We start from the raw sequence: 26,900 nt of genomic DNA on the forward strand, positions 1-26,900 counted from the left end.
CAACATGGACCAACTATGTATACTTCTGTTCTGGCACTCTTTCTGACACGCTTGAGTAAGTTTCGATTCATGCCAGCTGGTATCGTTTTCAGTAACCTTTGATAATGAAAGTGTAAAGTCAGCGAAAATAAGAAGAATCTTAAGTTAGAAGCCTAACGGCGCCGGTGGCTCCTTTCCCCCTTTCACAGGTAACTACCGTGTCCGTTGGAAGTCTGGAGGGGCTCAGAATGATGACAGCGCGTCGCGCGCTTCGCACGCTGTCCAAGGCCGCGGGAAATGGGGAGCAAGAACGCGAACAGCTTGTCAGGGTCGCAAATGACCGACGACCGTTTTCCATTGAAAAGAGATGAGTTCTCAAGGGGGGGGGGGGGGGGGGGGGGTCAATAAGGTCGGCGACTTCTGAAACCACCCGACTGTCAAGCTAAGCGCTCGAGTTCTGCTTTACTGGCGCCTCGATAGGTTGCATGTTCCAGGAAAAGTGCGCGGTCCGCTGAGCCGGGCTGTGGCGAGCACTGGGCTCTACCCACTTGTATGTACAGTGCCATTGCACCAGTATTGGTCGAAATTGAGTGAGAGCAGGTTTACTAAAGCTCCGCCCAATTATCGAAGGAATTAAAACCCGCTGGAAACAAAGAGCGGAGGAAGGGGCGCGCCGAGTCTCAGTCTCGGCTGCCTTTACACAGCCCTTCGTACTGCTAACCGCATACGATCATAGACCAACGTGAAATCGTTATTCGTCGCTCGCGACGAGTATTCGGCCAGACCGACCGGCCATTCCGACATTTTACGAGAAAAACTTAACTAGGAGTAAACGACAAGCAGCTAAAAAATTGGCTGTGGCTTAGCTAAGGTTAAGACTGGATAAGCGAAAATCTCTCGCTGCTTTTCAGCCAACTTCTAAGCTACCACTTCTGGATCGGTGTTTCTGTGCCGTCCGACTGTTGCTTCTTCTTCTTCCATGGCGAGTGTCTGCGCCTGTTCTATGGGCAAGCGCGCCTTCATCATCAGCCTGACTACACCTACTGCAGGGCAAAGGCCTCTCCCATGTCTCTGCAATTAACCCTGTCCCTTGTCAGTTGACGCCACTGTATCCCCGCAAACTTCTTAATCTCATCCGCCTACCTAACTTTCTGCCGTCCCCTGCTACGCTTGCCTTCTCTTGGAATCCACTCCGTTACCCCCTTAAGGACCAGCGGTTATCTTGCCTTCGCATTACGTGCCCTGCCCAAGCCCATTTCTTCCTCTTGATTTCAACTAAGATGTCATTAACCCGCATTTGTTCCCTCACCCACTCCACCCTCTTCCGATATCTTAACGTTGCACCTATCATTTTCCTTTCCATAGCTCTCTGCGTTGTTCTAAGCGCGCCTTATATACCCTTCCTATGAAATGTGCACTGCGCACGGTTGCCGCGAAAGGTCAAACGGTGGCAAGGATGGCCGCCTCTTCTATGGCCGCCGCCGCCGCTCACGCGTTCTCGCAACGCCTTGCGAAAGAACTTTCTCCTCTTGGGACTGCGACCGCGCAGCAGCGGCGAAGGGTAAAACGGTGGCGAGGAGGAGAAGCGGCGACGCTCAGACGACGGCTCCGGCAGGAGCGGCCACCTGCGCTCCGCGTGACGTCCCTCGGTTTCGCGCATGCGCAGCTGTGGCTAAAATTGATCACGGAGCATAGGCCAGACCCGGTGTTGACGAGACTAGTGAAGCTTTTCGCTTCAACATGAGCCTAAGACAGGCGATCGCAACGGATGCAGAGACACTCACCGTGAACGAGGATGAGAGGGTTTCTCTCCGAGGCCGCTTTCGCCAATCGTTTCTCGCCCAGCGCCAATGGCTCCGACGAAACTCCTTTGTCCGCCCCATGATAACTCTTGTCTGCAAGTTTGGGAGGTAAGACGGGAGTACAAAAGAATGCATGCTGATTTGATGCCACGCATTTTTCTTAATACGGAGATCCACATCCAGCAAACCTTTGTTCGTGAATGTACAGTCGCGGACAGATCAGTATGAACCATGCTGCGGCAGTCAAAGTCGACCTCTGACGCGTTGTCTTGCGAAAAGTTATGGACGTTTTATGCATATACAAGTAATGCTTACATTTTTCCTTGAGGAAAAAAAAACACAAAAAATTTATATTTTCCTTAAGCAACGCCACAGAAAAAGCTGAAAGCGGAGGTGTGGTCCATATTGTTCGGCCAGCAACTGTAAATGTCCGTTAGCTACTATCGGGGACAAAAGTGGTATACTTCACGCGGCGGGAGCTGGAGCAACGCAAAACTGCGGCATTTTGGCGAGCTAAATTACGAAACATTGAAACGAGCCAAGCGACATGCCTACTGATAATAAAGGTCACGCATTGGCTGTCTCGATCGCAGATGCCGCCTGTAGATGACGTTGCAATGCAGTTTTCCGTTGGTCCGGCTCCCGCCGCGTGGAGTATACCACTTCTGTCCCCGTTAGGTACAGTCTTTTAAAACTGGGAAGGTCACTTAGTACAAACCTATCTACAGCAAAATGTTGCACATTAAGTACTGCTATACCACTTCTGATCTACGTGGGAGCTATCATTTCATAAAAAAAGAACCAAAGAACGGTTATGACATGTTCTTTGAGAGACATGTCAGAGACATGTTCTGTCACAACGTTAGAGAGCCGGAACCCAATTCGCACTTTCCCATGAGTGCAGCGGTACTCTGAAGCGCAATTCTTTCGACAGATCGCTCACAACAGTGGCAGTTCACCTGTATGTCCGTTTAGACATGTTCGTTAGAGCGCAGTGACATGAACGCCCGCGTGAACATGGTAGCAAGAGCCACCTTGGCAGGCTATGGTGTTCGGAGCTGGGATTGGTGCCAGAAGGACGCAGCTTAGTTTGCGCACCAGCTGCTTTCCCCCCTTTGCATTGCTCCTAAAGCTTTCATTACTTCCTCCTTCGTTACTGACGGGATGTTCGATTGCTGTGCTCGACTGCCTCTCTCAGTGACATTCTCATTCGCTAATGTACAGAGCTGTGTAAAACTCTTCGGCTTCTTTAACTATCTTATCCATATTGCTAGTGACATTGCCCTATTTGTCTCTTAGCGCATACATCTGGTTTTTACCTATAACTAATTTTCTCTTCATTTCTTTTAGGGTATCTCTGTTGTTTAGAGCATGCTCGATTTTCTCCATGTTAAACTTCCTTATGTCGGCTACCTTGCGCTTATTTATTAACTTCGATAGCTCCGCTATCTCTATTCTGTCTGTGGACATGGACGTCCTCATGTTTTGGCGTTTCTTAATCACATCTTCAGTCTCCTGAGATAGCTTGCCGGCATCCTGTCGAACCATCCTTCCACCTACTTCCGTGGCGCACTCTGCAACGATAGTGTTTCTGAGAGGAGAAGAAGGAACAAGGTTCACCGTCCGTGGTCCCGATGTCGCCCGTGGCCAGGAGCACAAAGTACTTGTTCGTGGCGAGGTCAAAGGTCTTTCCCTTCACGGTCGTCACGGCATTCCTCACCCAGGTGCATTTCAGCACGCCGTCGTTGAATTCGTGCTTGCCGAATGTGATGCCCTCAGTAGTCTGCGCACGGGAGGAACCATGGAAGACGCGAGCATGAAACCATAGTTCCATTCAAGAAAAAACGTTATATCTACGTTATGCATATCTTGTAGAAAACGTTCTAAATATCTTGTAGAAAAGGTTGAATGTGTTCAAAGATTGGCAGTAAGGTTTATATTTTCGTCTTACCAAAGAACGCAGTCCGTATCAGAACTTCTTTTACGAGCACAGTTACCAACATTGGCTATTCGCAGAAAAATTGCTAGGCCAAAGTTGTTTATGAGCTTTATCACAATATGTTCAATCTGGATTCCAGCTTGTACTTGCGACCACCCGGAAGACTGTCATCGTGTACTAACCATCCCTTCGAAGTTATGTCATGGTTTGGTTTTGGTTTTATGGGGTTTAACATCCCAAACGACTAAGGCTATGAGAGACGCCGTAGTGGAGCGGTGGACCTGGTGTTCTTTAACGTGCACTGACATCGCACAGTACACGGGCCTCTAAATTTCTCCTCCAAAGAAATTCAACTGCCGCGGCCGGGATCGAACCCGCGTATTTCGGGTCAGCAGCCGAGCACCATAACCACTGAGCCACCGTGGCGGCCTTAAGTTATGTCATACATGCCGAGAGTTGGTTATAACTTTTCGTTATGTCATACATGCCGAGAGTTGGTTATAACTTTTGGTTTCTGCCTAAAACAATTATAGAATGGAATAACCTTGACCCACACGTATTCAACAAAACTTGTTCACTTGGAACTTTTGTAAACGAGCTGGAACTGCTTTGTACTGATTTATTATACCATTCCCACCCTGTAACAGCCTGCAAGGGCTACCAGTATTTGGAAATAAATAAGTAAAGAAATAAAAATAACTGAGGCGACCCGCATTGAGAGAATGCGAAAGCATTGATGCCTCCTTCACACCCGTCTCGTCTCTGTGCTTCACTTTAGAATGTTTGCTTCTCTTTTTGTCTATTTTTCTCTCTTTTGACTGTTTTTGCCTTTCTGTTTACTTGTTCCAAATTTCACGTCTAGCGCTATTTTCACGTCCTCGCACTATATACGCCCGGGGCTATTTTGACTTCTAAATTACCTTTTGGCCTGTAATTAAGTAAAAATTTCAGATCAATCAAATCTGGTGTACAACGACATTTTATCATCTTCTGTCACGTGGTTGCGTTTTTTGCCGCAGTTTTGACGTCCAGTATTGTTTTCACGTCCTCACACTATATCGACGTTCGATACTATTTTGACGTCTAAGTGGCATTTTTGGCTCTAGTTAATTAACTAATTATTCCACATCGACCAAATTTTGACGTGCATCATCCTCACATCATCCTCTATCACGCACAATCATTCTTTTTTGTTTAACTCTCACACGAACGCAGAAATCGCTGCCGACACATTTTGCAGACACGAAATCATCGGCATAGCCAAGTAATGCTTTCGCAGTAGTGATCACAGGTGCATCTGAAGCAATGGTGCAGCGCATCGGTCGTACAGTGGTGCAGTGAGCATAACATTGCTCGCAGAGGGCAGGGATAATTGAATGCCGTGCGAGTCAAGTCTGCGCTATTTAGTGAAGCGATGAGAGGTCGCTTTTGAGTTTTTCTCGCTAACTGACCAGACAGGTTTGTTTCCGAAACACTCACAAGCGCCCGGGCTGGAAAGATGACTTAGATTTTTGGCTTAGTTTCAAAAATATCTTCTTTTTTAGTGCACCCATATGTTTGTATGGGCAGGCCAGGCAAGGACATTGGTGTGATTGCGATAAGGTTGCCGTTTTAACTTCTTATACCGTTTCTGAAGCAGTTCATATTCCTGCTGTGTCGAGGAAGCACCAGTACTAACGGATTATAAAACGGAGTGTTGCGTTCAGCTACGAAGCGCCAGCCTCTCACCTTGTCCAACACGACATTACTTGTGCCCTCGTTCCAAGACTCCCGAACCGCGGTCTGGTCGCCCAGCTTGAGGCAGTCCACTACGCTCGTGGAGTCCTGGAAAAATGAAAGCGCCAAGAAAATACCGGCACGCTTAGCTTGCTCGTAATACATTTGACCGGCTCAGCTGTTTTATGCTTTATGACTTGAGGGGGTAAGTCCCAAAGCGACTCAGGCTATGAGGGTCGCCGTGGTGGAGGGCTCCTGAATTTCAACCACCTGGGGTTCTTTAATGGCCACTGACATTGCACAGTACAAGGGCCTCTAGAATTTTGCCTCCATGGAAATTCTAACGCCGAGGCCGGGTCGAACCCGTGTCTCTCGAGTCAGCAGCCGAGTGCTATAACCACTGAGCCACAGCGGCGGTAGGTATAACTTCAGACACGCCAAACGACTGACACCTAAAATAAGAACGAATTGGGAGACAATTGTCTGCTTTCCAATCAGTAGGTATATTGAACAAATTCGCTGAAATTGTTAACTATGAGCGTTCTAAGCAGGTGTTCAAAAAACAGGTTAGAGAAATATTGCTGATTGAGAAAATATTCGTGATTAGGGTCATATTTTTCTTTTATTTCAGTGCAACTTAATTGATGCAACCGCTCTCGTTGGACTAAACTCTTCAACTTATTGTGAAGTTTGGCTTCTTAAGGCTTGCTCTCCTTTATTGCATTCTGCTTTAGAGACTAACAATTATTTTTTGTTTTTATTTTAGCACAAGTATGCTAACTGCTTTGCATTTACTAACTGTATACATTTCGAAATTTAGTAGTCTCTGCTTATTCTGTTAAATATTTCTGCTTTTTATAGATGGCTACTGGTTATGTGAGGGTGCGACCTCAGTACATTGTTAGTACAATTGGTTGTTTAACTTTGATCATTCAGTAGTTTTCTGCGTTTGCTGTCGATTGTGTACATGGGGGGGCTGGGACTTCCGTCAGGCATTAAAATGCCTGGTTAGGGGACAGCGCAGGGACGATACAGAAGGAACATTCAAGGACACACATGGGCGCTGACTATACACCGATTTTTATTTCGAAGTACAGAGAAAACTATTCTCTTCACTGAATAGTTTTCATATAATGTTTTCATATAATGCAAGATTACACTATAACAATAAATGCATCCGCAGATCTCTAGTTGCCAGGCTCGCATTGTTTTGTAAATAACGTTTTTGCTATCGTCAAACGCGTTCCTTATTGGTTTTCTATGGCTGTTTTAACTGTTGTGTGCGAGCTATGGAAAAGCTATAAACGAAAGATTCTGCTACATGTCGGAAGAATGGACCATTACCTTAAATATTTCTATGCCGCTTACAGTTTTTAAATCTTCAAAATTTTTACCTGAGAATGCTGGACGTGACCGAGCACGTGGCTGTCAGGAATTAAGTCGAAGAAGTGACGCGGGATGAGGCCATTGCATTGTCAAAGAACCCGTGAATGCCACTTTTTTTTTTTGGGGGGGGGGGGGGGGGAGGATAATAAAGGTGGTAATCTTTCAGACTACTGATTGCCGTCGCTGAACTAGATAGCGAAGGAAGGTGTGTACACCCTCCTAAACGCTGACGACAAACTGGACCTACTCTGCGACATGAAGTACTTCTCATAGATAGCTGTCAACAGCTGCTTCGCGCAGGCCGATAAAGGCGATAGGGATACAAAGAAAACCGCCTTCATCTTGCCAGGCGGCCACTTGACGTTCCATGTGATGCCTTTTGAATCTTGTTACCCAACTACAAGTTTTCAGCGAGTGATTCACATGGCCTTGGCAGTCTTTAAGTGGCAACATCTCACATGTGCCATAACGCCATTGCAGTGTGCGAGGACCTTCAAAGAATCCCTACAGAGGCAGCAGGAGACGCTATCAAGTCGTCTGGACTCACTCACAAGCACAGAAAGGGCGGATTCGCTTACGATTGGTTTATTTGATTTATTGGGGTTTAACGTTCCAAACCGGCCACACTTTACACTTTGATCTTAGTCAAAAAGCCGAGAAGCGATCAGACTATGAGGGACGCCGCAGTGGAGAGCTCCAGAAATTTCGACCACCTGGGGCTCTTTTTTGTACTCTGATGTCGCATACGAAGAGTTGTTCGTAGAAGACGCGTTGTTAGCAACGACGTAGTGCGTCCTGTGCGGTGTTACTGCACGTTAAAGATCCCCAGGTGGTCGAAATTATTCCGGAGACCTCCACGACGGCACCTCTTTCTCCCTTCCCTCTTTCACTCCCGCCATCCTCCCTTTCCTTGCGGCGCGGTTCAGGTGTCCGCCGAGATATGTGAGACAGATACTGCGTCCATTTCCTTCCCTCAGAAACCAATTTACCAGAAGAGGACCGTTACCACGCTGCAGTCTGTCCGGAGAAGTTTTAAATTGTGCACCTACTATCGGCGCTTTCTAAACGCCTATAAGGATCGAAGAAATTTTGAAATGAACAAGGTCAGAACTGACGCATTCTTTGTATAGTAGATATAGACAACAAAGTCTTTGAAAATCTCGATTTCGACTATTTCGTTGAAAACAAGAGAGACACCACATTTGCCGTCATCTTTGAGCAGAACTGAATAAATTTGGAGTCGGTTACTTCGACTCTGAGGTTGTATGATTTGCTTCACTAAAATACATTTTTACATTGCCTGTCGAGCAGGACCATAATTCAATATCACTTGAGTGATCATGAATTTGAATAATGTACACACGGCATACTGCACGTCGAGGTTGACTTATGATCAACTAATTTTTTTATTGCAGCGGTGACTGACTGATCACTTGATTGTCCTAAGAAATGACTGAATGGTTAGCTAAATGCTTTTGGTTGGTTTATAGATTGAGAGAATGAGTGATAAATTTCATGACTGACTGCTTGATTTGTTTAATGACTCGTCTATAGAGGGATAAATTGATCAAAACATAGAAAATAGACAGACTTATTGATAGATTAACTGATTGGCTGATTGATTGATTGATTGATTGATTGATTGATTGGTTGATTGATTGATTGATTGATTGACTGATTGGAAGTCGTTCAGAGACGCACCATCTTATCGGTTTCGGAAATGCCGGCGGCGATCCAGAACTTGTCCTTGGTCATCGGGCCGCTAACCAGCTCGAAGTGGTAGCCGTCGTCCTGCAACTGGTAGCTGACCAACATGAGGCAGTTGCTTGTAGCGATGCATCCCGGGGGATAGCCGAAGCAACCCGTGCTCACACCGCACTCCTTGTACACTGTGCTGCCGCCGGCGGCCCCACCCTGCAAGGAAGGGGAAGCAGTTCAGGACATTTCAGCTGAAACAGAGCACAAGTCCCCGGTCCAGGGTTTAGTTTCTTCTTCAAGAAAGGAAGGCCGATTTCAGGAGCGTACCCTGATCGATTACGGAAATAAATTTCCAGGACGGCGTTAATCACGCATTATGGGCACATGCTGTTCTATCTGCTACCTCTGTTCTTAACGACGTGGTTCGATTATCATTACGGCTTCCGGACGGGTGACGCATTTGGGATGCTTTGAGCGAAGCCGCGTTTTTACCATTCACACTGAATATCCAAAGAAGTCGATGAATAGGGAAATAAAACACAGTACAGAGTTTTAGCATAGCGTTAGAATGATAGCGTACCTAAGGGAAATTACGTTAGCGTGCCGCAAGCAACTTATCCCCAAAGACAGTTTTAGTATTGCGTTCCGGAAACGTTAAACGCGATCTGCTTTACATGGAGGCGAAAGATCCTTCTAAAATGGTCGCCACTGCCGGTAACTTGCCAAAATATAATATTTCAGAGCCTTTTGAGCCAATTATTACAGCAGCGCTTATTTTCTCCGGCAGAATGATCCAGAAATTGAAATAAAGTGAAATAAAAACGTACAACGGTGGCGCCATCTAGTCAAGGCAATGTTAACAACAAACCATTCGAGCAAGAATATTTTTCATCACATGGCGTCTAATGTCCCAAAAACTTTTGTAAAATTAATAGAAATAAATCTGATACATCATTTAAGTACATAGAACATCCCGAAAAAGCTCGAAATCTATTTGTGTTTCGTTCCGGACGTTTGTTTAGGTTCCGAGCAGTTGCAGACGGTAGCAGTGTAGTTTGAGGTCCCATTAAGCTTGAACGCTCCAGAATTGAGATCGTATCAGAAAAACTGGGCTGAATTGCAGCTTAAACTTTGTCGTCGAAGCAAGACAAGTCTAGCGAAAAGCAAAAACACCAGCAGTTGCTGGTAAGCATGCCGACGGGAATCGCAAGGACTGCTGATTCGGCTGAAGCGGGCGAAGCAAGCTTGGATGGACGCCGCCATGTTTCCACGCTAAGGGCGCAAAAGCCGCAACTGCCGCAACGCTAAATTCTGAAAATTGCGTGCGTACGCTACCGCTATTTTCCCTTTAGCGTTCTGCGCATGCGCACTCTGGACCCGCTATTCCGCTATGCACGCAATTACGCAAAGCGCGCAGTACTAAAACTCTCTAGTCGTATTTTCACTTCTTGAACATTTTAAACATAGAATGCACGTATGCACGGTGCTGTGTCGCAATCGCATCTCGCCAGATCACACCCCCCCTCTCGCCCTTGTGGCGACCCTTTAAAAGCGCTCGCCAGTTATCAAAAAAGGCTTTTTCTGTTTCAAGTCGCCTCGAATGACTGTCTGCTTCGGATACTGCGCCGCGACTTTAAACGTGGTATTTTTAAGACGTGAGCTCCTTGTTCCTAATGTATCAACAATAACAATTCATAAGTGCTCCTGTAGCTGCTAGAGAAGCTCTCATCGAACACTGTCCCTGCACAGTCGTACTGTGGTGGATTCTTGGTCGCGCTAGTATTCGAAAAGATGAGATGATGCATCGCCTCGCCCCAGAGCTTCTACACTTGACACATTGGATCCCCTGGCCTTATCCACCAACACGAGACACTAATATGAGACGAAATGAATCTTCACTATGACAACACTAGAGGATCTCTTCTTACCTCTCCGGTCCCTGACTAATCTCTTACCAACCCCAATTTTCGCATTCTTTGGCACATCAATCCACACTAATGCACTCCTTACCTGTGAGCGTTCTTTCCTCTACCGTCTTCAGGCCTAGCCTACATCCCCCAGATGACCCAAAAACTACGCTGATCTGGAACATTCCCTTTTTTCCTGACCCGTTGCCATTCATCCTCACCATTGCCAATATCATTCCCCTCAAATTGGCACGCCTGGTTAGCCTCTCTCCAGCAGAAGCATCAGTTGGTTTTCGTGGCCCTGGTACAGGATATCCTCTACGCTTAATGTTACGTCACAATAATATTCTCTTGTTCTAAAAAATCGGGTACGTTGTCTTCCGTTTTGAAGCGTAAAAGCACTGGTTAAACGAATGTTGAAAGTAAAATCTCACAGGGTGAAGTTTTCGGCCGCTTGGTGAGGCATTTTAGAGAAGAAAAGTTGGAACGTTGGAGAAAGGACTTAAGGTAGAGAAATGGACAGCACATGCTCATTTTCGCAGCACCGTATTCTTTCCTAAGGAACCTCGGTTGTTAGTTACCGCTTCTAACGTGCACTTCTCGGCGCTAGCTGCCTCTGAAGTCGTGCTTCCTTTTCTTCTTTTGCATTGTAATCATTCCTCCATTGCTATAGTACCGTGCAGCTCATAGTTTGTACAGGATTTCTTTTTTTATTGTAGGAGTGGCGCCGACTCATTGCTACGCAAAAAAACAACACAAATAAAACCGACCTCACGTTTTTGAATTGCTCCAGTTCGTAAATCGAGACCTGCGTGGCGCCTATAGGTTTTGTGATAAACCTCGATCGCTCTGCTCCTAGCAGCTGCCGCCAGGGTCCGTTAGCGGTGCCTGGCAGCCATATGGCTTCAGCAGACAAGTGTATCATATAATTACAACCACACTAAAAAGTATATCGAAACCAAATTAGCGAAAAGTTCACGCGGCATTTTCATGACACAGGGTGATGCGCTATCCCAGCGCAGCTGAAGTGGTTGACATCTCCGATTCATATACAATGTTTTCTTCTAATTAAGGTATTATTTATGTAACTGAGTCATTAAGGCGTATTTCAAAGCTGCATCTTGTCGACGTAGGCGTGCGCTTCTGATTCTGCATCTTGACGGATGCGTAGCGAAGTCTCATCGCCGCCGATGTGTTTACGATTACTATTACCAAGTTTCGTTATTATCCAGTCATTTTTCTCACCGCGGCGCTGTAATAACGCATTACCGAGTGCCGTAATCATGCCCCTTTGACCCCCTTCCTTAAGCACCTACTTCCCTTTAATGTCCAGCTCTCCATCCGTTGTGTGACAGCTACCGCGCCTTTCTCTGTAAGTACTTTAACTTTTCAAATACTTGCACCAGGCGTTCCGGAGGTGCTTCCAAGTGCGACCGCTCACAGAAAGAAGGTTTTTCTCCGGACGGCCTGCGTGCACGGAGTGGTCACCGATGGCGGGAAATAGGTAGCACGTGTTGTCACGTATTCATGGATCAGCACGCCCCCACTCGAAGAGAGTGAAAGTAGCGTGAGACACGTGCATGGGTAGTCCAGTGATTAGCTACACCACCACCACCACCAGCGACACTATAACGGACAATAACAGCTGCGCTGTGAATTACGATTAATGACATCAATGCATGCATTGCCGTGTGGACGCCGAACTTCGTGAAACGGGGTAAACGCAATGAGGATGTTGATGGGCACGTGTAATGCGAAGGCAAGATAACCGCTGGTCATTGAGGGTAAAGGGTTGGATTCCAAGAGGAGGCAAGCGTAGCAGGGGGCGGCAGAAAGTTATGTGGGCGGATGAGATTAAGAAGTTTGCTGGGATACGGTGGGCGCAGCTGGCAAAGAACAGGGTTAATAGGAGAGACACGGGAGAGGCCTTTGCCCTGCAATGGGCGCAGTCAGGCTACTGCTGTTGAAGATGATAAAAGCTAGCTTTCAGAAACACACTTATTAATAGGAACTGGCGTAGAGATTTGCAAGCGTGGATGATAACCTAAAAGAATAGATAGGAGTTCCGTTAAGTGGAGAGCTACGATAAGATAAGTTTTTGCATAAGTGAATAGGCTACTACCGAAATGCACTAAGATAAGCCAGGTGTAGCAGGGACCGATGTACAAGATTTTTCCTGCTTTTATACTGTAAAAACCCGAATTCGCGGCAACAGGCGAATTCGTGATGCTGTTCCTCCTGGAAGAAACAGCTCGCAGCACCTCCAGGAAATAAACGGAAAAAATCTTTTATGCTGTTTTTCTTTTTGAGAACCGTTTTGCATAGTTAAGGATCACTGGTCATGCACTTAAGTACACCTTACACAATTCCTGCGCTGAGTTCTGGGGTCCCTCCAATGCAAAAAATGCAACGTAAAACCCGAAATAAAAATATAACATTTCTCATTTTATCAACAATGATTATGACAACGCAGAGGTGTGCAGAATATTCTGACGAGTAGTTCTCCAAATGTCTCAACTAAACAGCCATGCTAATCTTCCTGTTCCTCTAGGCTTCTACACAGCCCCTATCGTAATCTGCACAACCTGGGTCAATATCCATGCCTTAAATCGGCGTTTCTTCAGAAAATACGAACGTACCGTATTTTCGGCGCCCTCTTCCAGAGCTTTCTCGGGGGCGTCGTCTTTAACGGAGTGATAAGTCAAGCTTGATGCTGTATCTGGCGTGGAGCCCCTAGCAAGTCGAGCGCGGGCCACTACGGAGTTCCTTAGGGCAGGCCTAGACCAGATGAATGTCTTTGCTTTTTCTACGTTGACGGGTGTCGAGACTATATGTTGCGGCTGTTCTCCGATCTTCTTCACAATGGCCGCCCTGCATTAAAGAGAAAAAGCGCTGCTCGATAATGAATCAATAGAAGAATTGGCGAGCCCTTCATAGACGAGAAATAATTAGCTCGTTCTGTTTTTGAGCTGGTTAATCACTCTCTCACTCACTGTGTAACTACAAAAGTCGACATTTTTATCACTCAATAAGCCTTTAGGGTGGGTACCAAGACTCCATCAGCCCAAATTCTGAAGAAAAGAGATTTTGAGTAATGATAACAGCCATTATCCGGTTACTGCCGACCCTGCCAAACAAAATCAGTAATTCTAATTTCAAACCTCATATCAATTTAGTCACGTAGGTAGATAAAGATAGATGAAGCGTAAAGAAGTAGCCACACACTCATTATCCCCTGCCATGTAACGTCCACCCCAGAGCAAAGGTCTCTGTAACCGACCTCCCATTAGTGCTGTCCAGCGTCAGCCACAGCCTTCGAATCTGAAACTATAGGTGCCATGTCACAATCTTAATATCCAACCTATTTTCGCAGGTATACGCTTTCAAATACAGAGTATTTACCTGAACCATGGAGAGTTGGAACGCACTGCATAGAAACATTCGCTTATTACCAATTTCATATTTCTTGTCTGCAGTCAAGTTGTTTAAAGCTGCTGGGGCACACTGTGGCTTCCTATGACATTATATTTTACTCCAGACCATGCGCTTTTGGGGGTTTGAAATTTCCTGGTGTACTTTAATCAAACCCACTTTTGCAACAGCCCCTGAATGGGCCTGCATTACTTTAAAATGAAACAAACAAAACTTGTGATCTGATCGCGGCATCTGACATTTTGCCGCTCGAGGTTACGTGCGTCATGGTTTATAATCCTGATACTGAGCCCACAAGGCCATTAGTATTCTATTGGCCGCGCATCACATCCGAGAGAAGGGATTTAGCTCACACTGAATTTCAATACGGCCATTCCAGTTGATTCCCTAGTTCAGACTGCCCCCCTTCTGTCTGTTAACTCTGCCCTTTCCTCTTTCCGCCATCCTTATTCAAATTTGAAGATTTTGTTGCGAAAGCAATAGTACTCTAGTCGCCGAGACATTTCGCGGAGCCGAAGAAAGGTCATACTGCGCATGCGCGAGGAGCAGTGACGTCACACGGCGCACAGCTGGCACGTCGCCGCCGTCGCTGCGCGGGTGACTCAGAGGTGACGCCGCCGCTTTCGTCAGTTGCGCATGCGCAGTAGCGGCGCATAGCTAGCGTGGCGGGGCCGCGGCGGCTGTTGCGCGCTCTCCATCGCCTCTCTCTCTCTCTCCTCTCCGATGCTCAGTAGCGGCGCACAGCTAGCGTGCCGGGGCCGCCGGCATGCCAGCTGTGCGTAGTGACGTCACTTGCTCCTCGCGCATGCGCAGTATGGTCGTGAAAGAGCACGCGAAACGGCGAGACTGTGGGCAATGTAGCTCACGCGATAATATATGACTACGCGCAGATGTTGCTTTCGCAATCCTCCAGGTTTAACTAGGGCTAAACCACAGCCAATTTTTTTAATATTAGCCTCCAAATTTTGGTCTAAGTATAAAAGGCTAGCAGGATACACGCATTATGCGCTGTACATTAGAAGGATATTCAAAAGCTATGGTCCAAAAGTGCCTGCAGTGCGCACTCCAACTCACTCACACTTCTGAGAAATTTCGTCAAATCAAGTAACACAAAGCCTAGGAACTGAGAACAGTGACCACTAATCAGCCGAGGGATTCTGCTGAGACATTAGTGGCAGTCTGTTGTAATTTTCAAGAATATGTACGCAGGCTGGAGAGCCCTGTAGTCGTGTCTTAAAGATGTTTACGGCGGAGAAAAGTCCACGAAAGAAATCCACACTTTCTGGCTGCCTGGAGCGTGCGTCGGTATGGAGGGGTGAACTCTGTAGATCGTTAAAGGAAGTCCAGCGCACATCTCTCATTTCAGGGCTACATGCATATATTTGCAAAAATTAGGCGTGGTTTAGCTCTGGCTAAGCCCGGTCAGTTGCGTTAGCTGTGATGCATTTCGAGCCGTGCAGCGCGTTCTTCTGCTGTCTCTCGAGCGCGTCGTCTCTTTCTAGCTTGGTCCTGTTGCCATTGCTTCTCTTTAGCGGTCTCCATGACGACAACATTCTACCCAGCCGAAGCGCGCATATACCCCAGCGAGTAGCCACCTCCTCACCCTCTACCTTGGCGGAGAGCACGCATCTGGAGGGAGCGAGCGACTCCGACGCGGCAGCGGCGCGGCGCCGACGACGGCGACGCCACCTAGCTGAGCTCGGCTGAAACGGTTGCTAGGCAACGACTGTTCAAGGCATTCGTGCCTACCGCCCACCGGCTACGCGACGAGGCGAAAACCTGGTGTAGTGTTGCTATCGCAACAAAAAAGTAAAGCATCTTTATGTCGTATGCTCCAGAACCTTCCCCGAGCACCTTTAAAGGGGTGGAGACACCAAATTTGTGGTTCGCGCGTTCTTAGTTTCAAACGTTTCTTATGGCTCCAGGAAGCATGATACACACTCAGAGATTCATATATTCACAGTGAATAATTTATTATAGCATTTTTAGGTGAACGATTTTCGGTTTCGGTTTCGGAACGCTGAGTTGTACAGTGACGTCACAGAGGGGGAAGATCAACTGCTTCGCTTGGTCACGTGGGCCCACAAAAGTTGTGACGCACCTATTGCTGCATCGTCTGCTTTCCCACACACGTGCTGACCAGCGCATGAAAACAAACAACTAGCTCGGATTCTGACAGATCTGATTCCAATGAGTGAGGACATCAACTTTTTTTTGTTCGCACGCTAATATCGCTTTTCCGGGTTCGCGTGAGGATGCGAAACACTTTGCAAAATGCCAGTAAGCATCTCTGCGCCGCTCTACCCAAGCTGCGCCCACAACCGGTGTCACACTTCGCTGCCGTGCAGCAGTACCTGAGCGCTGCTTGGGATGGCGTACAAATATCACAAGAAAAGACAAGATCGCCTTGTTATCAGAACTGCCAGCTATACTCGAGCAGCGACAAAGCATGTCTGCTTATGTTGGGAGCTTTCGGCAACGGCACCGCTCGCGGGCGCTCCGGGCGACGAGCTCTGCTGCTGCCTGGCTGCCGTGGTCGTCGCTAGGCCTATAGCCTGTTTAGCAAGCGGCCGGCGCTTCGGAAGTCGCCTGCGCTATAATAAAAGGCCTATACTTTTCACAAATAGCTGTAGTGTTAACAGAATCATCTCACAATAAAATAATAGTATGGTCAATCTCCTCGACGCCTTCGGCAGCGGAGCTAGCGGGCGCCAGGCGAGCCGGACCACAACGTCGCGCCAGCGGCAGCTGCTAGGCGCGGTTGTGAGAAATTTGCTCATCCCAGATGAAAAAATTACAACTGGTCCTAGCTGGTGCCAGCTGGGACCAGTTCAACTGTGTTATGGAATAATTCCCAGCTGGGACCAGCTGACAATGGGTCCCAGCTGCCCAGTTGGGACCCACTGCCAGTTGGTCCCAGTTGGGAATTACTCTATAACCCAGTTCAACTGGTCCCAACAGCTGGGACCCATTGCAAACCGGTCCCAACTGGGACCAGTTGCCAGCTGGTTATGGTTACTACTGGTGCTGTTTTTGCCACAGTGCACCGAGGCTGGTCAAAAGCCGCTCAAAAGGCAGGCAGTGACCCTCCAGTCAGCACACACTGCCCACAGCATGAAAAGTGTCAAACCTATTTATTAGCATGGACTTAGGTGCTTCCAAGCTTCCTGAGGAGAGGTTTTTTCACATCGTAAATCTTCTCGGTCAGGAGTCCCGGGATGATGGCCACAGTCCCTTCCACATCCACGCCTTTTTGGGAGCCCCACTGCCAGACTGTACCTAAAAATTACAGAAAAAAACAAACTTTAAAGTCAACGTGCACATTATGCAGCAGTCTTGCTGCCCTTCCCAAACTAAACAGTTGGGAAGGGCAGCAACATGAGAAAATGCAAAATTCCAGCCCTACATTCCATAAAAATTGACACACAAGGCACAAATGCAACCGCGAGTTACAAACACAATTGGAATCGCCTGCTGTGTGAAATTTTACAGAGGAAAGGGAAAATGAGATTGTAGAACATTAAAAAATACTATATGCAAGGATATTTAATCTCTTATGGCTATCAATGTACGATACAGCATGCGTGGTAGAAGGGCCAAATAATTCAAAATAAACAGCCGTGCTTCTTGAAGTAGTGAGCAATCACGGTCATACATTGCCCGACTAGTGCACTGCTCAGCAGACAGTTAACACTTAAAATGGTTGAAAATTTAGCTCAAGATCAGCACTGACCCTTTCTGAGGCCATTCACAATTATGCAGATAATTGAAACAGATGAAATATATTATGACATACCAAAAACGCTAACAGAAGCAGCCACGGCAGTTCGGCTGGCGGGATGCACGAAAATTAAGCTAACTAGTGTGCACACACATCTGCACTAGTTTTAATCTCACGCCACGGGAAGCAGCAACGAAAACAAGCCAACCTAAATAAAACAGACCAGGTATTTTGCTTCATATTTGCTTGGCCCACGTAATCCACTTCCATGTCCGTGTTTTTGCAGCCTACACGTATTTTTCTATTCCGATCGCAATATGCCCTTAATTTCAGTTCTCTAGTAGGTAAAGGTATTAATACCATTAAGCATGCTTTGGCTTGGTCGAACCACCGCTACACGTGTTTGACACCCTATCGCAGCGCGAATTAAGTTCTTGCTGGTGCTGGTTGCTGCGCTTCACTAATATAACAATCCGCTCAGGCAATTACTCGAACGCCAAAGCGCGCTGAATGTCTGATTCTGTCTATGCCAGTACGATAGACACGTCACATAGTGTGTACAGTACGTGGTGTTTACATTCCAAACGTGGGCTATGGGAAACGCTATAGTGGAGAGCTCGGACTGATTTACACTACCTTGGATAGCTGAGCGTGCACTGACATCGCACAGTACACAGGCGTTCTTGCATTTCTTAAAAGAAATGCCGCCGCAGGCGGGATTCGCGATTTTAGAATCAGTAACCGAACGCCAAGTATTTGTCAGAGTGCCGGGTCTTGACACAGGGTTAAAACTTACCGGCTAGTAAGAGGACCTGCGCGACGTAGTAGCCGGTGTCTTCTCCGTCACCTTCTTTGTCTGTCAAGAAGACCGAGTAGACAGACTTGCCGAAATCCTCTGTTGTCATCGGGCTAAAGTCTTCAATATCGGACGCTGGCACCACGTGCGGCTTCTTGTCGATATCCGCGAGGAATCTTATTAAGGCAAACATGGGGCAAATAATCTAAAACATATCTACTGCTCAGAATATATTAGGGATATCACTAGACCCGACGACTCACAGACAATCATGGAGGAAAGAAAACTAGGAGAGAGTGCGCTCAGCCTCTGCAAGCCACCCTCCTCTGACGCCCCTGCCGAGGGCCCTTTTGCGCACTGACTCTTGGGAAATAGGCCCTCCTCCACAGTTACCAGACTGCCAACCAGCGGTGCTTTTTAGTGAACGTGCGTGTTCCGATGTAGCGCAGAAGCGCAGCGCCTGTGTTGCAGCTTTGGCGGAATGCGTACCGAGCTCGAGGTTGTCTGAAGGCTCCGCGTCTCAACACTTCTGTTGATTACACTCTTGAGTTTTTGGGTGCACTGCAGAAAACTGCAGGTAAGCTTTTCATCAAAAAGTGCGGCCGCGACCTCGTCACTGTTCAACTGTGGTTCATAAATAGAATGGAGAGGAATTTTTTTCGTCGTTATACATACATACGGAGCGTTTATTTCAGCGCATGCTATAAGCGGAGAACTCGAGAGTAGGCGAGGAAAACGAGCCTCTAAAAAGGGCGCAGTGGCTTCCGGAGCGCTCACAGCAGACGGACGTGTTTAACGAGCGCTCGGAGCGCTGCGCAAGATTCTATTTCTCGGACAGGTGGACTTCGGCCCTCCGATGGGCCCGCCGTTCTCTGCTATTCTTGAGACACAAGTCGCACCGAATGCGCTCGCGCACATACGCGGTTCCGACGTGAAATGCAGCGGTGAAGTATTTCTCTTTCTCGCTGTCGAGAGAGAGTGCCGGCGGCTTTACGTCTGCCCCTGCGCGGGGTCTCCCGGCCACTGCGCACAGTCACTTACAAAAAATTACCGACGATTACGTTACTTCCTAATGCGAAATTTGAGCGCAGCAAATAAGCTGTTTCACCTTTTCGATAGATTGAGGCAAAGAAATCGAGCAACACATGTATGCGCTATCACAGAATTTTTTTTTTTTTTTTTTCACACGTATTCGCAATTTCGGCTCGGGCGGTGCACATATACAGATCCGCCGCCACCGATCTGGCTCTCTGATTGCCACCGCACAGGGGTTGCATTGGAGGAGGAGCGAAGAAAGGAATTAAGTTCGAGCCGGCGCTTTGACAACCGGAGACTCGCAGGAAGAGGGGGGAGGGGGGCGGCGTGTACACCCAGCGGCAAACGATGGGGGCAGAAGCGCGCGCAGCAAGCGGACAACACGATAAAGGGAGGAGGGAAGAGATAGCAGCGACTGACTGATGCCGCTGACGCCGATAGCGCTGGGGGGATGAAAGGGGGGCGGAGCTGGTTACGAGGCCGACGCCGACGACGATGCGAAACCCAGGAACGGACGCCAAAGAGCTGCGCTCTAAAAGAAGTAAACTGTTACATAACCGCGCGCACGTAGCGCCCCGTCTCAGACTAATCGCGCGCGCGGGGCACACTGCACGGGGTGGGGCGCCCGGCCGCGTATACCGTCCACGGAGCGTTCGTACGTGTGTCACGCGTGCACTACATGGCGAAGAGCAAGCGGGAAGTCAAGCCCGCCTGCTCGATGAACGCACAGAGGCTCACCGTTGTTATGTCACGGGTGCGCGCAATTCCGCGCGGCCACAGGAGCGCTTCGAGACTGTCCAGAATGATTCCCAGCGCCCTGTAGGCAGCGATCATCTCGCGACGCGGCTCTGCAGAAGCGTCACAGCGAAGGAGCATGTGTTGCAATATCTCCATTGCGCCGCAATCAGCGCACGCGTCGCTCGGGGATGGCGGCCGCTGCGGCGAGCGAGCAGTTTGCGCTCACCACGGAGCCGTCAGTAAACACAGGCAGATGATCGAGCAGTTGCTCGTAGAGCGAGAGAGCGAAACCGAAACCGAAATCCGGCTAAGAGCTACCGCTGCCTTGTCACGTGAGGGCCTATTTCCCATGATGCTTTCCATTATATTTTTTATGACTAGGCTTCAAGATTGTGACGTCATGCTCCCTCCTAGTTTTTTTTCTTCCTCCATGCAGACAATACACAATCGTAGCCAGTGCGGCCAGTGACAGCGATGGCGATGGCTACCGCTGGTTATGTTCAAGTTTCAACGCGGTTGAACGATGCCAGACAAAATGCGAGATGTCGCACCAAATGCGCAAAAAAAAATATAAGTACTTTTCGTATTCGTCGTGAGGTTTTGCAGCAACCGTATAAAGATACTTGTTAGAATATGCTTAGAAATTGTACTTTTTGGGGAGACAGCGGCGAAATCCACAGCCGCATCAACATCAACATCAGCATTGGCGGTGAAAACAACCAAACGTCGTTTGACATTGTGGAGAGAAATCTCCATGAAGACGAGGAAGACTCCAAAATAGGCTAGGACACTTTCGGAGGTTTTTCTCTGTAAGGACCGCCCGATACAAAGGGAAAGCCACATATCCGAATCCGAATGGCCGCACGTTGAAGTGTGCTCCGTGCATGGTTTATTTTGATTGTTTTGATGCATGTTTTGCAATCTATTCTGATCTCCTAGTCGCGTTATCGAAACAGCATAATGCGGCCTCACAAACGATACCTCGACTCCACACCGAGCCGATCATGAAGTGTGTGGGGTACTCGAAGATTTCTGACGTGAAGATTGATGCTGGGCCTATCCTCATCATTTCTGATAAAAATGAAATGCAACGGATACAATTGTTTAATAAGGTGCGAACTTTTTTCATGTCATTGACGAAGTGGCCACATCTAGACTTCCAAGGCAATGTTGCTGTCTAGAGTCGAGATGATTTTTTACTGCCTGTTACTGTACGCTGTCTTGCAGTGAATATGCTCTTTGTTTGCATATATGCTATAAAATCAAACTTTCACTAATGATAAAGTTTTCTGTGTCAATTTTGAAATAAATCTTGGTTTACAGTTTTTCCTTTCAGATGTGAATTGTTGCATGTCCAGTGTGCATAATTTCTGCCTGCTTTTTGATGCTCTATTGCAAGATCTGAAAAAGTGTCTTTAAACACAGGTGATCAATAACAGGATTGAGGCAATAGTCAGGAAAAACCACGTTTTTAACTTAAATCAAAATGCAGTTATGCGGATTTGAGTTGGGGCCAGTTCGCCCCAACTGCAGGCTAGTTGGCCCCAACTGCAGGTCAGTTGGCCCCAACTGCCGGCCAATTGGTCCCAACTGCAGGCCAGTTGGCCCCAACTGCTGGCCAGTTGGTCCCAACTGCCGGCCAATTGGTCCCAACTGCAGGCCAGTTGGTCCCAACTCCAGGCCAGTTGGCACCAACTGCAGGCCAGTCGGTCCCAACTGCTGGCCAGTTGGTCCCAGCTGGGACCAACTGATCCCAGCTGAAACCAGTTAGAACCAATTGAAACCAGCTAGATTTTTTTCATCTGGGATATCACAGTTGTTACCTCTACTAGCAGCTCAGTATTGGTCAGCGATCCTCAAAAATGACACTTTTTTCACATTTCTTATCCCATGGTTTATTATTTACGTCAAGAACACTCTTTAGCTCGCTTTTATGACGTCGGCGGACGGTATCCAGGCTGACCTACCGGCCGGCAGACTCGGCGTACTTCACGTCCGCACAAGAAAATACAAAACAGCCATGCTACCAGAAAGGCTGCTTTCTAGATTCGAGATACGACAGCATGACTGTGCTAAAAGTGGATCTTTCGGCAGCGACACTGCCTGCGGCAACGCCGGCCGACGACCTGCGCGCTGGTCCCAGACTGCCCTAGTCGTCGCTAGGCCTAGCTGCTTTCGCATATCGACTCCGCAGCTGAGGGCGCTTCGATCGGGACTGGCCAGCACTCAGAAACGTGCTCCGCTCGGCACCCCTTTACTGTGAACTCGTCCCATAATAAAATATATGTTCGATTTCCACGACGTCTTCAGCAACAGAGCTAGCAGACGGCAGGCGAACCGCACCAGGCAGCAGCAGCACAAAACCGGCTATGGGATGAAATTTGCTTGCATCGTAGTCATCACTTCTACCAGGAACTCGGTATTTGCCAGCGATCGCCAGAAACGATGCATTTTTGATATTCATATATCCCAGGGTTTGCTGTGAACGTGAACAAACAATACTATCGCGTTCTTCAGATGCCGGCGTTCGGCACGAAGACTGGCGCAGGCCGCCCGGCTCCAAGGAGTGCGCCCTGTCATCATGACGCTGCCGCTCTCCGCGCTCGCATTGGCTGCCGCTTCCCGTCGTTGTTGTTGCCGCGAGCGGCCCGCCGTTGACATCTAGCAGGCCGGACGCAGGCAACGAACTGCACTCGGACGTTGCGACGCTGTTCGCAACGGCGCGCCGCAAACCGAGCGAGTGGCGGTTAGCAGCAAACGCGGCTCGCTGGTGCGTCGACTGCGCTCACGCGGCTGTGCCCCGCTCATCGTACGTCACTGTATTTTGGTATGACGTCACTAAAACTTTAATTTTTCTACACCCCTTGTGACGTCATGGTTGATGGCGCTAGCGATGGGTCTAGATCGTGAGAGTGAGCATTTAGGTAATCTTTGGAACCGAATTAAAATATTTTTTAAACGTTTGTTGCGTCCAACACCAGGCTGTGAGTGCCCTTGCATACGTAGGAATCCCATGGCAGGTTTTTATAGCTTCAAAATTTGTTGTCTCCACCCCTTTAAGTTTCGCATTTCCTGTGGAAGGGGGCTGTCGTGGGGTAGTTTCTGTAGACGCATTATCTGTGGCCTCAGCTTCAGCCGAGCATTTCTCATTACTGCAGCAAGGAATGTGGGAACCTTTAACGTACCGGAAAACGATCGATCCGGACAAGCCACGTGGAGGCCGCCACACAACCGCCGCTCTTGTCTTGGTCGACTGGTCTTTGTGCATAATGACAGCCTGAAAGGGAACCACGGAGGAAATGAATAAGAAGCGCTCGAGGACCATTGAATCCAGGGCAGCCACACTAGGTCTGCCGCAGCTCTTACATGCAGTCGTGGACAAGCAAACCTGGAATGACGGAGCGGCGACGAAGAATTACAGTGGGGCCGTGTAGTTACAACAGACTGAACTGATAAGATTAGCGTTATTTTTATGTACATACTGCAGACCATGGTTAGGTCCAAGCAGGAAGGGCAGGTTCACAAAAAGCAAAAATTATAGCAACAAAAATACAACAATAAAGCTGTGCAAGACAAAGCAGAAAAAAAATACATAATACGCAATATGAAACATGGCTGAGGAACATAAGTTTGATTTTTCAGGGTTGATTAGGTTCGGTTAAGGAGTTCCAGTCGGATATGGTGCGTGGGAAAAAGGAAAACTTGTACGAATTGGTCCGGGCAAAATGTGGTTTTATAAGAGCTTTGTGGTAGTGTCGTGTATTCTGTGTTGGCATTGGGGAAAGATAAGCAGAAGGGTCAAGTCTGACTTTATTGTCATGAGTTTTTGTCATGAGTTTATTGCCATGAGCTTATTGCCATGAGCATTGGCATGAGAGGGAAGACAAGCCTGTCTACATGATCAGACGACTGAGCGGCGTTCACTCGATGCACTTTGTATAGTTCCTGAAATCTATCCCTGAGCACTCCATGACGATAGTTTTCATGCTTCGATCACACGGTTCCTTAAATTTGCCTGTGCAAAGCAATGTTACCTGAAGGAGCCCTTCATGACGAAAGGAGTCGCTGGGAACACTGTCATGCTGGGCGCTTATCTCACTGCGGATTCATGTTCTCGGGGTTTGTGGAGTCACTTGAAGCGCTTTGTCCCCGTTTAGGCATTTCAAGTTAGCTCGAAAGGCATCGCCAAAACAAGAACTCAAACATAATAGCTGCAGGAGATGTAGAGGCAGTGCCTGTGACAGTCGGAAAACGATCAAGAAAGAAGTGGCAGATATGCTTCAAACCAAGCCCCCTCCAGCCACTGACTTCGACCGATTTTCATGACGTCGTGATTAATCCACGGTTAATCTGAAGCGACGCTAGGTTAACTTCCTGTCACGCCAGCACGACAGGGGATTAAGCACGGATTGGTTTAGTGGTTTATTGGTGTTTAACGTACCAAAGCAACTCAGGCTATGAGGGACGCCGTAGTTCACTACGGCGTCCCTCATAGCCTGAGTCCGGAAATTTCCGGAGTCCGGCTCCGGAAAATTCGACCACCTGGGGTTCTTTAACGTGCACTGACATCGCACAGCACACGGGCCTCTAGAATTTCGCTTTAATCGAAATTCAGCCGCCGCGGCCGGGATCGAACCCGCGTCTTTCGGGTCAGCAGCCGAGCGCCGTAACCACAGAGCCACCGCGGTGGGGCGATTAAGCACGGATTAACCGCATCGTCATAAAAGGCGGTCGACACTACTGCCTGGAGAGCCTCTTTTGAAGGGGATTTTTCTGGTTCGCTCCCCAGTTGTACTTCCGACAATAACAAATACTACCGCCAATAACAGTATCTCTACTCTAGTGGTCTTCATGCCGTCAAAGTGTAAATTAAATTCGCTTATATTTCAACGCAACGGACAGTCACTGAAACCAAAGAAGGGTTAAGGGAATGTTTGTGTATTATTGCGAAAGCATCGTATGCCTCACGCGAAGGAAAACCCGTCACTGGAAGTTGTCCGCAAAATGTGTCCATATGATGTGGTACTCCTCACGCCACCTCATTCGAAAGAAGAAATTCGCCGGCATTCGGGTTCGAACCCAGGCCCTGCGCGTTCTACGCGGGTACGTCACGAAGGGTTGTTGGTTCAAGCGTGTCGGAGGAGCCCGAAGTAAACTCGTTGTGGTAAAAAAGTTTGGCTGTCGTCATCTAAGGATCACGTGATAACGGTTACGTGACAACAGTGACTTGCAAAAAGTTGCCGACGTCATCAAAGGGTCACGTAGCATCAATGGCTTGCAAATGAAAAGTCGCTGACGTTAAAACCCAAACGCTTTCGCATTTCTCCAATGCAGCACACTGCAGTGTTCTCCAAGTTTTCTTAACTTACGGTGTTGACCAATGAAAAATTAGTTGCATAAGCATTTTTACCTGAAAGCGTAATCGTCTTTGCCTGAAAGATGGTCGACTAGAAAGCAGGACAAGTAACCACAAGCTGCCAGAGGGATCCGAACCCTCTACCTCCGGAAGTCATATACGGTGCTCTAACTGAACTATGGCAGCGGCTGTCTAACCTTCTACCTTATAGTGTATTCGTATATATAGCAACCTTACAAGGAGTGTTTTTACCAGTGCCATCCTCATCCCTAGCAGTGGACGTAGAACGCCTCCACGAGTGGGACTCCGCTGGTCTAAAAGTGCCTAATTTATTTGCGTTTCTTGGCCTAACGAGCATTTATACTAACGTATGAAGCCCCGGAAAATACATATCCGGTAATTAAAACTAAAATGAAAATAATGTCTCTCCGACTCTGCAAACGATGACTCGATGACTGATGGGCAAGCGTGTGCGACAAGGCTGCGACCAGTGACAGCAATAATTTTCCTCGCTAATCATAGGACTGTGCTTTCCCGTACATATACTTTTAAGAAGCAAGGCTTGCTACACAAACACCTTTGCATAAAGTAGTTATCATCATCATCATCATCAGCCTGACTACGCACACTGCAGGGCAAATGCCTCTCCCATGTCTCTCCAATTAACCGTGTCCTTCGCCAGTTGCGGCCACCGCATCCCCGCAGATTTCTTAATCTCATCAGTCCAACCTAACTTACTGCCGCCCCCTGCTACGCTTGCCTTATCTTGGAATCCACTCCGTTACCCTTAAAGACCAGCGGTTATCGTGTAAATAAGGATCCTCTAGGACATGGACATTTTATTACGTAATTGAGCAATGTCCCCATCTCCGTCTTTAGTGTGCGCATTGTAGTAACTCACATATTCTTTTCCTTTGCAGGCATGCGTCCGAGCGCCACCGGTGCTTCCCGGGGTGAACTGTCCAAGCACAAGAGAGCCGCTCTCGTCATTCTTCCTGGCTTGGATGAGAAAGCCTTGGAAGGAGCCATCCAGGATCACTTGTTTCGGAGAAAAAGAAAAGAAACAAGGTAAGATACATTGCCGCACGATACAAATGAATTATGTTGATTTTTATGTTCCTATTCCCAGAATAACATTTGTGCTCTGCGGTGTCAGCGCACGTAACAGTACCACATGGTGTCAAAGTTAGTCCGGAGACCTCCACTACGTCTTTTATTGTTGCCGACGTGCGTGTTTGGGACTCTGAACCTAAGAGATCGTACATATCCATTAAATACCCGACCACATTTGTCTACAGCTTTCGACCGGTGGTGTGTGCAGGAGATGATTGGTTTGGTTTATTGGGGTTTAACATCCCGAAGCTACTGAGGCTATGAGGGACGCCGTAGTGAAGG

At 47.9% G+C, this 26,900-nt stretch overlaps 1 protein-coding gene across 1 annotated transcript in view; it reads right to left on the reverse strand.

The window, feature by feature from the left end:
• LOC149367133 (ferric reductase 1-like) overlaps positions 1-26,900 on the reverse strand; it is a 56,213-nt gene that overhangs the window by 26,770 nt on the left and 2,543 nt on the right. Inside the window, exons 2-8 of the mRNA XM_089554365.1 lie at positions 26,407-26,543; positions 23,335-23,426; positions 13,067-13,298; positions 8,524-8,736; positions 5,449-5,544; positions 3,402-3,564; positions 1,764-1,874 (exon numbers count right to left, since the gene is read on the reverse strand). Of these exons, the coding sequence (XP_089410491.1) occupies positions 1,764-1,874; positions 3,402-3,564; positions 5,449-5,544; positions 8,524-8,736; positions 13,067-13,298; positions 23,335-23,426; positions 26,407-26,543 (1,044 nt within the window). The remainder of the gene's footprint in view (positions 1-1,763; positions 1,875-3,401; positions 3,565-5,448; positions 5,545-8,523; positions 8,737-13,066; positions 13,299-23,334; positions 23,427-26,406; positions 26,544-26,900) is intronic.

This window comes from Amblyomma mixtum, chromosome 1 (genome assembly GCF_055824585.1).
Source record: "Amblyomma mixtum isolate Tamu chromosome 1, ASM5582458v1, whole genome shotgun sequence".
Classification (NCBI taxonomy): domain Eukaryota; kingdom Metazoa; phylum Arthropoda; class Arachnida; order Ixodida; family Ixodidae; genus Amblyomma; species Amblyomma mixtum.